Source organism: Schistocerca americana, chromosome 1 (assembly GCF_021461395.2).
Source record: "Schistocerca americana isolate TAMUIC-IGC-003095 chromosome 1, iqSchAmer2.1, whole genome shotgun sequence".
In the NCBI taxonomy this organism is placed as follows: domain Eukaryota; kingdom Metazoa; phylum Arthropoda; class Insecta; order Orthoptera; family Acrididae; genus Schistocerca; species Schistocerca americana.
This window is the reverse complement of record NC_060119.1, coordinates 725071331-725085943: the sequence shown is the minus strand read 5'-3', so window position 1 is coordinate 725085943 and position 14613 is coordinate 725071331. Positions and strand designations below refer to the sequence as shown.

Genomic DNA, 14613 nt, shown 5'->3' with positions numbered 1-14613 from the left:
ACACAACTAGGCCACCTAGGGGCAGCATATCTGCAGTGACAGAAAGCCCCTTGCCCAGTATGCCAAGGCTTTCACAAAGGCCTTCACAGACGGGCACTATCCTCCAGAACTAGTCTGCAAATATCTACAAGGAGTGGCCCTTTTATCACCCAGTCTACCCCAGACTGGAACAAGTGAACCACACTCTTTGTAGAGGCTTTGATTATCCACCATTGTGCTTTGTTATGAGGGACATCCTACCCAAGATCCTTCCCAACCTTCCTAAAGCAGTATTCCATCACCCACCCAACTTTCATGACACCCTAGTCCATCTCTATACCACTCCAAATCCCACCCCCTTGCTGCAGCGATCATATCCCTGTGGCACACCCAGATGTAAGACCTGTCCAGTCCACCCACCCAGCACTTTCTATTCCAATAATCCTGTCACAGGTTTATCTTACCCCATCAGAGTCTGGACCATCTGCAAAAGCAGCCACATCAAATAGCAGCTCTGCCATAATCACTGCACAACTTTTTATATTTTTTGTATTGGAATGACTACCACATGCTGTCCACCAGGATGAATGACCACAACCAAAGTGTTATCAAGAGCAAAGTGGACCACCCTTTGTCACAACATACAGCTGAACATACCATGCTTGACTTCAATGGCTGCTTAATAGACCAGGCCATCTGGATCCTCCCTTTCATCACCAGCTTTTCTGAACTGCACAGATGGGAGTTATCCTTAAAACATATTTTCCACTTCCAAAACCATCCCAGTCCCAATACATGTCCCATCACCCTCATTTGTGTGCCACTCTCTTCCAGTGCACCCACAGATTTTTTCTTGTTCTCTCGTCCTCTCCTTTTCCATTCCCCCCCCCCCCCCCCCCTCCCCTGTCCCCGTCCTCTTTCCCCAAAACCTCACAATGCTGCACCTGGCACCCTGCTGCCATCTAGACCCTTCAGGCTCTGCCACACAGATTCAGATTCAAATTCTTTATTAGTCATTCAGCATTGTTACATGCAATAGACTTCGTCAGTTCACTTAACCTATTAATTTTACAAAAAAAATAATTTATATATTTAAGTTGATATTGGGCATTTCTAAAAATTCTTCTAATGAATAGAATGGATTAGTTAGCAAGAAGTTATGAACATTGTCTTTAAATAATTTGTCAGGCTTGATTGACCCATTTTTAGACAATTTGTTATATATTTTAATTGCCATATACTTATGACTATTGTTAGTTTTAGCTAATCTATTTTGTGGCAACAGCAGAGAAGTACACGTTCTTGTATAGTAGCCATGTCTTTCATTTGTTACACTTAAATTAGGTAGTTCAGCAAGTATGTAGTTAACACAGTCAAGAATATATAAATTAATTACTGTTAAAATTCTATATTTAGTGAACAATGGTTTACAATGTGTTCTATTATCTACCTTAGCCATTACTCTGATTGCTTTCTTCTGGATCACCATAATTTCATTTATTTTTCTTCCGTTTCCCCAGAGAATTAACCCATACCTTAAAACAGATTGAAAAAAGGCAAAGTACGCTGTCCTTACGTACTCAAATGTCACACAACACATCAGTCTCTTCAACAAATATATAACTCTTGACAACCTAACCACTCTGTGATCAACATGAGAGTTCCATGTTAGACTGTTGTCAAGTACAATACCTAAAAACTTTGCCTTTTGTTTTTCTATTTTTGTAGTCTTTGATAGACTGAACCACATATTCTGGGTCTTTTCCTCATTTAATAGCAGACCATTGGCATTAAACCATGCTGTTGCATTTTCTTTTGCCAATTTCATATCACTTACAAGGTTATCAAGTACATGGTTTACAGATAGAAAAGTTGTGTCATCTGCATACATATATGTCTTTACATCTATATTTCCTGGTAAGTCATTTATGTGTACAAGGAAAAGAAGTGGTCCCAATTTAGATCCCTGTGGCACTCCATGTGCTCTTCTCTGCCGCCATCCGTACTCTGCTATCCCTTCCCCTCCCCATCCCATTCCAGAATGCTGCATGAGAGTTACATTCTGGCCACAGTGGCTGGAGATAGTGCTCATGTATGCATCACTTGTGTCTGCTTGTGTCAGTGCGTATGTCTTCTCTGTTCTAAAGAAGGCTTAGCATGAAAGCTCGATGTATAACCATTTTTTTCTTGTGCCTGTGACTCAGTGTGTCATCATCTTTCCACTTTATGGTGAGCAGCAGTGTGTCCTTTCCATAAATTGTTTTATTATTATTATTTATCACTTCAAGGGGTTTGTTACAACTTATTCATAAGACTTTCATTTAACTGTGAGAAAGGTGAGGTTAATTTAGAGGAGCTTTGGTTTATGGTATAAAAATTTCCACCTTTTTTGTTACAAAATAGTGAGAGAGGGCAAAAAAGGTACTATAATACTCCAAAATTTTTGAGCTTGCTGCAGTATTGTGCAACTAAGGAAGGTACAAGAAAAGCTATTTTTTGCAAAATGCCATAATAAATGGACACCTTCAGGATACAGTTTTCTGTTATAAACATGAAAAGGATAGATTGCTAGTCGCTGTAAAGCTGACACATTGAGTTGCAAATAGACACAATGAAAAGTTGTTAAAAAGTGAGCTTTTGGCAAAAGCCTTCTTTACAAAAGAAAACACAAACACATTCACAACAACTGGCACACCTCATGCACACATGACCACTATCTCTGGCTGCTGTTACCAGAAAGCAACTATTGCATTCGTCAAAAGCAGCAATCTGGATGGGTGATGTGAAGAGGGACAGATAGCAAGTTACAGGTGGCAGCAGGGATGAGTGCTGTCTGGTGGAAGTACAGGGACTAGATGGTAGCAGGACTAGGCTTCCAATGCAGCATGAGGAAACTGTGAGGGAGGGAAGTAGAGGGGGAGTGGGGTGCAGAAAAGTAGAGTTGCTGAGAAGGGGAAAAGATCAGTGGGTTGGTTGGCAGGGACTGGTGCACAATGAGGGTGAAGGGACATTAATTTGGAGGAGGAAAAAGGACAAAGGTGACAGAAACTGTTGGGTTGATTCTGGTACAATTTTGGGAGCAGAGAACAAATTGTCAGGACAACTTCTATGTGTGCAGTTCAGAAAAGCTGCTGGTGGAGGGGAGGATCCAAATGACCCACAACTTCCCAGCACTGAACCTGCAGCGTTGTCCTGCTGCCATCTAGTACCTGCACAGTCCGCTACACAGTGCTCTTCTCTGCCTCCATCTGTACCCTGTTACCCCTCTCCCTACCCTGCCCCACACTGAATTTCCACTTTATGTTCTGGCCACAGTGGCTGAAGATAGTGGTCATGTGTGCTTATTGTGTTTATATTTGTGCAAATGTGTGTGTGTTTTCTTTTCTGAATCAGACTTGGCTGAAAGCTCAATTTGTAACAGTCTTTTCATTGTGCCTGTCAACAACTCAGTGTGTCATCTTAAGAGTGAGTAACAATCAATGCTTTTCATAATATTGTTGATATTCCAATCTGGACTTTCCATTGCAGAATGTTAATAATAATAGTCACAAAAAAAATAATTATAATAAAATATAGTTCTTTAAGCATCACAAATACAAAAAATCACCAACTCATTTCTACACGGTGTGTGTCTAACTATTGCCATCTAGAACAACTACGAAAGTATGATAGTAGCTGAAAAGTTTGTGGGACAAAAGTTGCATGGGACAAAGCGGGCCATAATATGACGTTGGTTTTTTGTTGTTAGGTAGGGTCGCTTCAGAGATATGAAGGTCAACTTTGTTTTTTTAAAGGGGTGCTATAATTTGCTACTTATTTTCTGATAGCGGCTATCAAGTCGAATCCAATGATGAATATCACTAAGGTTTTTGAGGGTCAGTGAAGGTCAAAAAGGTGGCATGAGTGTCCATTTACAGAAGGTGTTCAAAGTGATGACCATTGGTATTAGTGCAGTGGTGCAATCTTCTTATCATGGATTGAGTGGTATTCCTTTGTCACTTTGGCACTCTATTGAAGCACATGCTCTAACAATTCTCTCTCATATATGGTGCAAATAGTAGATATTTGCTGAATATGGCGTATCCGTTTAAGGTGTCATTGACATGTAAACACTATTCGATGGCTTCCCAATACAACACTAACAGTAATGGTAAGACTAGTATCGTCGAATCAAGTGAATGTGACTGATTTATTCCTTCGAAGAACAAGTCAATATGCTTCTTATTTATGGTGAATGCCAATGAAATTCAGTGGACCTAGAGACATACGCTGAAAGATATCCTCAACATACTCACCCTACATGCTGTACATTTAAATATGTGTGTGATAAATTGAGAACAACTTGAACTTTAATGCATCAGAAACATATCTGGCCAAGGAAAGTTACTAATGAGGAAACAGAAATTGGTACTCTTGCCACTGTGGTCTGAGATCCTTGTGTTAGTTTGTGTCAAATCATAAGGGAATCTGGAGTGAGCCAGGGTAGTGTTGTTCGTGTTCTGCATTGCCATAAATTTCATCCTTACCATATCAGTCTCCACCGAGAATTAACTGGTATGGATTGTATGCATCTTATTGAATTCTGTTGAAGGGCTCAACTTCAGATTCAGAGGGATGACACATTTATTAATTTGATTTTATTTATTGATGAGCCTACATTCACAAAACATGGAAATGTTAATTTGTATAACATGCATTATTGGGCAATTGAAAATCCACATTGGCTGCAGCAAGCTGACACCAAAAACTGTGGTCGGTGAATGTATGATGTGGGATTCTGGAGGACAGAATTATAGGCCCCTATTTCATCAAAGGGAATCTTAACGGTAGGAAGTACACCATATTCCTGCAAGAAAGATTAGGTCTGTTATTGGAAGAAATACCTTTAGCAACAAGGAATAGAATGTGGTATCAACACGATGGGTGTCCGGTACATTTTTCGCTGATGGCTAGAGATGAGTTGCAGAGACAACTCCCAAATCATTGGACTGGACATGGAGGAGATGTGCCGTGGCTGGCTCCTTTGCCAGACTTGACACCTCTGGATTTTTTCTTGTGGGGATTCTTAAAATACATTGTTTATAAAGACGTTCCAACTACACCTGAAGATATGCAAGAGAGAATTGTCAGAGCATGTGCTCCAGTAAGTGTTGAAGTGATAAGGAATACCACTCAGTCCATGATAAGAAGATTGCAGCACTGCATTGACACCAATGGTCATGATTTCGAATGCATTCTGTAAATGGACATACTTCAAATGCATTCTGTAAATGGACATTCAAGCCAGCTTTGTGACCTTTGTTGACCTTCAAAGACCTTACTGTTGCACATCATTGGATTCATTTCGATAGCTGCTAGCAGAAAATAAGTACCAAACTATAGCATCCCATTTAAGAAAAAAAAAAAACAAAGTTGACCTTCACATATCTGAAGCGATACCACCTAGCAACAAAAAACCAACATCATATTATGGCCCCCATTGTCCCATGAAACTTTTGTCCCACAAACTTTTCAGCTCCTATCATACTTTTGGAGTTATTCTTGGTAGAAATAGTTAGTGCCTCCCCCTGTATGAAAAAATGTCAGTTTCAGAAGCTTGCCTGACTCTGTATGAATTTCTTTGGACACTCATGAATCCAGATATTGCCATCGTCTCATGTGCTACCACTGAATAAGAGATGATAAGAGATGATGTGGCTCTTAGACAAATGTGTTCCAATAAAAAACTTGTACTTTCATTCCAAATATCCTTATCCAATAAACAAGTTGCATATTTCATTGTATTACCTGTGTGTTCTGGAAAATGATCCTTAGTAGTATTGATATCTTCGTGCTGCTTCGCTTTTTCTTAGGTTAAAAACTGCATTATGCTTGTTATATGCTTTACACCAGCACAAGAACTTCAGATACAACAACTCTCATTCCATCATTAGTTAGAATTATTTATTATTTTATTTTGATTCATACCTATTTTTGTAACATTACCAAGATGTAAAAATGTAGACCAAGATATTTCTTCTTTTTTAACAGATAAAAGCAATGGCACTGGAATTAGCTGAAGCAGAAAAAACAGTGGCTGTATTTCAGAAACAGCTAAGTGCTGAAAAAGAAAATCATGCAAAATTATTGTCCAGCCTTAAAAACCTGAGAGAGGAAAAACTTTACCAGTGCCATAATATGCAAGTAAGTGGATATGCACTTGTAGTTTCATTGAAGAAAGTGCTTTCATAGTCTTCTGATACCTGCATTAAATGTCAGAGATATCACACTATCAATATTATTGCACATAGTTACACAGGGATTTGTGAATATTGCAATCCTCAGAAATAATGTCCCAAATGAACCCATATTTGTAAGATGTGCATAACAGAGTATCAGCAGTAATAAATGAAAGCTAATAAAAGACAATTTAGACATTTGCCCAATGGTGCTCACTCATGTTTTACCAGGTATCAAAGTCAGTTTTATATTGTAAGAATACACGCCATATGGTTGATTTCCCTGTGTAATAATTTACCCATTTCAAAAGTTGCATAATCATTTAATGTAATACATGTAAAAAGCTAGTATGAATATTTTCTAAAATGATTCAATACATTAACAAAATAAACGACTTGTTGAGTAAATTCTCTACAATGAGAGCCTGGAACAAATGATTACAGTTGGAAATAGTGAGAGTGTATTTGAAGTGTGAGGTAGAAGTATATAACAAGCCAGAATTCATGGATCTTTGATCAATAGTAAATTATAATACTAAGCCTGTTTGATGAAATTTATGATTCCATTCTTTTTACAGTGAAGTTTAACCTAAAATTGCAAATCTGAAGTATGAGAAGTGAGGCTAAGGGATAGTGTATTGTATACAAATATTTATTTAAATTTCACACTTTTCTAATTTTTTCTGTAATACATTATTTTTATTTTTTATTGAACTCCATTTGTCTCATTTGCCTGTGGCCTGAATTCATGATAAACTAATCATTCAAAGTCAAAGAAAACTGTCATCATGGGTTTGATGTTTGACCTGCCCTGGCAAACTTTTTTTGGTCTGGGAGAACCTTTCCTGACCCACTGTGAAGATTGAACTTTGGTCTAATATCAAGTCTCATCACCAGTTATGATTCTCTTAAGGAACATTTCATCCTCATTTGCACGAACCAAAAGCTCTTCACAGATTGCGAAGCAAAGGTCATTCTGGTCTTGACTCATGAGCCGTGGGATGAGGTTGGTGACAACACAATGCATTCCAAGATGCTGTGTCAGCATTTCATGACACGATCCAGCTGAAATGTAACATTCTCAGCAATCTCTTGTACAGTCAGTCTTCAATTGGCATGTACAGTTTCATTGATGTTCCTGACATGAGCATCATTGGTAGACTTTGAAGTGTGTCATGAATGAGGGTCATTTTTAATTTCCTTCTAGCCATTTTGAAAACATTTGAACCATTTGTAACACTGAGTATGGCTTAAGCACTCATCACCACAGGCTTCCTGCATCGTTTGGTGTGTCTCTGTAAAGGTTTTCGTGAGTTTCATGCAAAATTTAATGCAGATGCATTGCTCCTCTAACTCTGCCATCCTGAAATTTGCAAACTGCCCATCATAATGTTCTACTCAATACAGCACTGAACAATAACTAACAGACATATAATTATGAAACTTCTGGAGGTTGAACATTAAACACAGGTGTGTGCAGGGATTGCAACTGCATTACACTCCAACGCATCATTGGCACAAAATTATGAATGTTCCAGAATTTTTGAACAGACCTCATACTTCATCAGCTTCCTAATTGTCCAGAACCAGTCCATAAGCTGGAAAAAAAAAAACAACCACCATGGGTAAGTGGGAATAAGATTCATGCTCTGAGGGTTCTGTACAAACTTAATTATGTATACAGATGGTTCTTCTACAGGTTTTGATGAGTGAGTATCTATTGAAATATATGACATAAATGGCCATATCATTTGACTGCATTCACTTGGAAGCTTAAATATTTTACAGTGCCAATGAACCGTAGACCTTAGTGCCTAACATAAAATTCTACTTGACACCTCCACTCGTTCCTGAGAAAAAAGGGCTAACCGAGAGACAGAAAAACTGACAACAAACTGATCTTACAAGGGTTCTGTTTTTAATGTTTGGGCTACAGGACCCTTAAAATGATCTAAACTTAACCTTTGAAGAAATCTAGAAAGTCGAAAAAGAAAAAAAAAAGCAGGAGAGAGGCGGGGAACATAGATACATCCACTACATAGGAAAGGCAACGAACAAGATATTAACTACTACAGGTGAACATCTTTGCTACCAAATGCATATTAAATATTTTCCTAAACAGAGCAGAAACCATGCTGGACAGTCATATGGGTGAATGTCAAGGTGGTTTTAGGGAGGGCAGGTCATGTTCTGAGCCAAGTTTTAATCTGAAGTCAATAATTCATTATACATTACTGAATTCAAATGATATTGTAGTAATGTTTGTTGATTTCCAAAAGGTCTTTGATTTCACTGATAGACAAACTATAGCAAAAGTAATTTAAGAATTGTGTGTAAAGCCTAAATTAGCAAATGTAATTAATGAAGCACTGGCATACAAGGTATCTAAAGTGAAATTTATGGAAGAAATTATCTCAGTCCTTTGAAATAAACACAGGTGTACAACAAGGTGATGTCCTATCCCCAACTGTTTTTAATTGTGTTATAGAAAAAACAGACATAATTTGGAATGAAATCTTAATTAATATAAGTTTTCACCAATAATGTTGCAAATAGGAAACAAAAATATTGGAGTAAACTGCCTTGCTCTTGCAGATAACTGTGCTATACTTCCTGAAAATGTGACTTCTGCTATAACACAAATTAATCTGTACCAATAGGACTGACTTAAGAATTTCTGCAGGAAAAAAATTTACAAACATTAAAAATGCACCAGAATTTCTGGAACCAGCTTTTGGCCAAACTGAAAGGCTATAAAATGTAAATACCTCAGGGATCCAAGAAAATGAGTTGGAGAAAGCTACTGTAGAGGAAAGGATACATAAAATGGTAAGGGCATATGGTATAATTAAAGCCCTTTACAACAAAAAATGTGTGTCTAGAAATGAAAAAATAAGGCATTACAATACAGTAGTGAAGCCAGAATGTCTATATGCAAGCAAATGTCTGGCATGAAACTATAATTCAGATAACTGGTCTGTGCACCGTCATGCATGGTACCAATATGTTCCAAAAAGCTAAGTGTGAAATATAATTCTTCAGGGTGTCATATCTCAGTTCCTATTGCCCACAGAGATAAAAATCTAATTGTTTTGGATTGCCCTCAGCCTAGTGAGCATTTGTGTACCTATCAGAAGAACAGGCATACTGTAGCTATCCTACAGTACCCCAAAAATTTAAAAATTACGCACTTCTTCTAGCCCAGACAAATTCACGAAATTAGATGGTGCCTTTGTGTTAGGTGTGGTCTAGCATGGACCTCAGGCAGCTTACAAAAGCACCATTTGTTTGTTTCCAGTTCCACAGGTTCAAAGTTACCACACTTATGCAAAAAAACTGCAAAAACCAGTTTTGGCCATTTTTGCACCATGGCCCACAGTTATTAAAATAACTGCGCATTCTTTAGACATACACTTAGAAATGCTATTTTCCTGTTTTCAATAATCTGTATTCATTATCCAGTTGAAATTTGAACCATATGTTCATAAGATGATGTTCTCAGGGATCCCTGAAACTTTTTTGATATCATTAACTGCTGCTGAGATCCATAATTTAAAATTTACCACACTTATGCAAATAAAATATGCAGTTAATATCCAGTCTAAGGCATAAATGTAGTTGTGACTGACAGTGAACATGTAACAAAAGTTCTAGGGCCACCACATGGTCACAGACCTATGTGTTTAGTCAGTGTTCATTCACCAATAAAGTTCCATGATGAACTGTTTGTATAAGGTGCACATACACAACTGCAGTGACATTAATGGACCCAAAAATGTCTTAACATCCCTGAAAAGAACTTCAAAGGACTGCCAAAACTTATGTTAAACTGGAAAAATTGCGAATTCAGTAAATTATTTCTGAAGACATTTTAACTCTTTCAAGATACTAATTGTAAGCAGGAAATTTTCGATGAATTGTGACTGATGAGCAAAGTATCCAGAAATACGTAAGGCAAATGATTTTATGTTACCCTTATATTATGCATTCTTATTTGTTATTTATATGTGTTGAAGTATATAAATGTATTGAAGTATATAAATAAACTGTAAAAACTTTACTGATATTCAGAATTCGTTTTATATGTGCAGCACACCTTGATATAGTATGGAAACAAACAGAATCAGTGGAAAAATGGACCTGTCACAGCATAGAAAAGGTGAATATGTTCCCCTTAAAACACCATGACAGAAAAGTGAGGAACCAGCTGCTTCAATCCTCATTCGACCTTCCTCACCAAAAATTTGGGCATGTGAACAAATTTGCAATTTTTTGTGCTGAGAATAGCAGACAGATATTGACGGTAAAAGAGAGAGGTGATAGGGAGTGTGGAAGAGAGGAAGTGGTAGTGAAAGAGAAACGGAGATGGCTGAAGACAATAGCAATTGGAGATAAGACAGATGAGTGGCGATTCAGCGTAGATCGCTCAGAGTGGTTGGTGGGTCACATCATCCATAAACAGCCCTTTTCAATCTATATCAATGTTCGATAGGGTTCATGTCTGGAGAACATGCTGGCCACTCTAGTCGAATGATATCATTATCCTGAAGGAAGTCATCACAAGATGTGCATGATGGGAGCATGAATTGTTGTCCATGGAGATGAATGCCTTTCCCAAATGCTGCCAATATGGTTGCACTATCAGTCAGAGGATGGTATTCACATATCGTACAACTGTTACAGTGCCTTCCATGACCACCGGCAGCATATATCTGCCCCACATATGCCACCGTAAAACAGCAGGGAACCTTCACCTTGCTGCACTCGCTGGAGGGTGTGTCTAAGGCATTCAGCCTGACTGGGTTGCCTCCAAACACGTCTCCAACAATTGTCTTGCTGAAGGCATATGTGACACTCATCAGTGAAGAGAACGTGATGCCAATCCTGAGCAGTCCATTCGGCATGTTGGGCCCATCTGTACCACGCTGCATGGTGTCATGGTTGCGAAGATGGACCTCACCATGGCTGTCAGGAGTGGAGTTGATTGGCGACTCCATAAGGTGCTGTGTGCACAATGACCATATACATGAAATTAGAAGCAAGGTCAGTGTTGGCCTTAATTTTGATGGTTTATTGACAGAAAAATCGATTTTCAGTCACATAATGATCATCTTCAGTGCTGTAGTGTACAAATTAAAACTCATAGTCACTGGTGTCAAGTTGTTATCAGTAACAAAAGCTATGAAACAATCACAATACCAGATGAGTGGCGATTTAGCATAGATCCCTCAGAGTGGTTGGTGGGTCACATCATCCATAAACAGCCCTTTTCAATCTATATCAATGTTCGATAGGGTTCATGTCTGGAGAACATGCTGGCCACTCTAGTCGAATGATGTCATTATCCTGAAGGAAGTCAGGAGTTATTGTGATTGTTTCATAGCTTTGGTTACTGATAACAACTTGACACCAGTGCCTTTGAGTTTTAATTTGCACACTACAGCACTGAAGATTATCATTGTGTGATTGAAAATCGAGTTTGCTGTCAATAAAACATCAATGTAATGTCCAATGCTGACCTTCCTTCTAAGGAGTGAAGTTGCACATCATGCAGCCTATTGCTCACAGTTTGAGTCATAAAATGATGTCTTGTGGCTGCATGAAACGCATTATTCAACTTGGTGGCTTTGCTGTCATGGATCCTCTGAACCATAATCCAATGCTAGGGGTCATCCACTGCAGTAGTAGCCCTTGGGTGGCCTGAGCGAGGCATGTCATCAACAGTTCCTGTTTCTCTGTATCTCCTCCATGTCCGAACAATATCACTTTGGTTCTCACTCTGAGATGCCTGGACACTTCCCTTGTTGAGAGCCCTTCCTGGCACAAAGTAACAATGTAGGCATGATTGAAATGCAGTATTGACCATCGAGGCATGGTTGAACTGCAGACAACATGAGCTGCGTACCTCCTTCGTGGTGGAATGACTGGAACTGATCGGCTGTTGGACCCCCGCCGTCTAATAGGTGCTGTTCAAGTAAGATAGTTTACATCTTTGGATGGGTTCAGTGACATATCTGAACAGTCAAAGGGACTGTGTCTGTGGTACAATATCCACAGCCAACGTGTATCTTCAGGAGTTCTGGGAACCAGGGTGATGCAAAACTTTTTTTGGCGTCTGTATATGACCATAGTAGGCCTGTTAATTTAAAAGACAAAGTACTGCTCAATACTTCAATGCTATCAAAGCTTCCTGGTGGCTGGTCATTGCCTGGAAAGTTGGGTGGCTATTGAGGACGGTGCTAGTTTGGCAAAATGCTGTGTGCACTGGTTGTGACTCACACCCTTGATATGGCACAGGAATCCTCTCTTAACCATGTTATTATGTTTCTTTCATCCATGGAAATGTCAGGCCCACTGAATTCCTGGATGAGAAACAGGCTGTAACAGAAGCTCTTATATATTTACTAATTTTTACACTTCATGTTCTCATACTCAGGTGCAGAGTAATTGCTCTTGAATATCCTATGTTGTCTTTTTTCCTTTTCTGTATCTATAGTACTCATAAATTCACTGTCTCACTCCTGCAACATACAGACAGGGATTCTCTAGGTCCTGTTTTGCGCTACCTTTTTCCAATTCTTTGGGGCTGAGTTACCTCTTCACTGGTGCCAACATCACTAGTATGGACCCATGGTGATCTGGTGTGATCCAGTCAACTCTATGTTTGAGACAGCAGTAAACAATACCTATCATCACCAAAATTATGCAGGCAGCTGATTTAGTAGTTTCTAAAATAATGAATGATGACAATATTCAATGCTATATTTTTTCACGTAGTTAAGCAAATGTTCCAACATTAAACATTAGTTTTGTGAGGTCATCATCTGGTCCAGGCAGGCAAAAAGGGCTGCATTGAGGGTTGTATTTAGGTAGGTTAGATTTTCCATGAGCAGGATCATGAAGGGTAGGTCTGGTAGGTAGATCAATAAGTAGTAATGCTTAGAGTAGTGGTAGCACATAATTGGAAGGTAGGTCCTGTGATGTCACATCATGTGACATTAATTAACAACCCTTGCTCCAGCAGTTCCAGTCATAGTACGCCACCAACATGACATGGTTCATAGCAGGTGCAAATGATTGCTACTGGAATTGCCACAGAGAATATTCAATGTGACCCTCTCTTTTGGAAGAATTCAGTTCTGTTTGTAATTACCTCCATAGGGCAATCAGTAGCAGGCTTTTGAGGATGGAATAGAGTGAACTCGCATGACCCAGTAACTGTGTGTATCCTTCTTGTGGGGCAGGTGGTGACTTGTCCAATTTGGCACTATAATAACAGATTGAGACCAGTGAATGGGTCTTTCTCAGATGCTCCCATCTTACATAGATACACACATTCACTCACACTTACCAACAACATGTATCCAGGTTTGAGCCCCAAACAGCCACTACTAATTGTGGTACATCCTATATAGAAATTGTACAGTTGTGGTGCCACTGACACCCCAGGTGGTGGATGTGTACTTGGGCCTTAAACCAGTCCTGAATACCATTCGACAACATTTTTGGAATGGTAACCACTGGTGCTGTCCAATACCTAGTGCTCTATCACATACCTATTGATTAATAAATTTCTACTTTACTGGTTGTAGATGGTGCTGAAGTTGACACAGATTTTTTTTTTAAATACAGACAATTCATTTCCTGTAGGAATACTATGCTGTATTAGTGGCATAGCTGGCAGTGGTCGAGGAGGAAAGTAATTCTGTGTATTCCTCTAACAATCTTTTCATGTATTCCCTGTTATGTCTTTACAAGTGGAAAACCTTCTGCCTTAGTGTGGCTAAATTGACAGACTATCCCAGCTTTAATTATTCTGCCTGATATTCAACTTATCTTCCTCTAAAACTTCCAAGTTATCTATTAGTGCACCACCTGATAGCTTCACATCTTCCAAGCTACAATTATACACAATGATGGATACTACTCAGCTTCCTTCAATTTCCCATATATAGTACCAACTGAACCATATTAAATATTGTGTCTTATCCACTTCTTCATATTCTTGCAAGGGCTTAACCACATATAAAGAATTAACTGACAGATCAGCTCCTGTTGTCTGCTTAAAGCAACTTCCCGTATCTTTCCATATGATACCCACCAGTCTAGTGTAAGGGATTTTGTACTAGTTTAATTAGCCTCTCTGATGCCTCCGGGATGCCTTGCAACAATTCAGTTCTTTCAGCAGTAAAACGGAGATGGAACAATGTCCTTACCAACTCCAGTATGTGGTTTTGTAGATCAACTTGGGTATGATATTGTAGTGATTTAAGAATTTCTGTGTAAATTCTAGAACCACTCAGCCTTCTACTGTCTCGAACATACAATATTCTGGATATGATTGTGGAATGGTAGAATCCTACCTACTGTACGTCACATATTTGTGTGTGCAGGTTTAAAATCAGTCGTGGGAAGA

General features: G+C 38.9%; 1 protein-coding gene across 1 annotated transcript in view; it reads left to right on the top strand.

Annotated features, from left to right (window-relative positions):
- Nucleotides 1-14613, top strand: part of LOC124593850 (cilia- and flagella-associated protein 43) — a 219326-nt gene that overhangs the window by 133536 nt on the left and 71177 nt on the right. The window contains exon 11 of the mRNA XM_047132200.1: nucleotides 6010-6162. Within this exon, the coding sequence (XP_046988156.1) occupies nucleotides 6010-6162 (153 nt within the window). The remainder of the gene's footprint in view (nucleotides 1-6009; nucleotides 6163-14613) is intronic.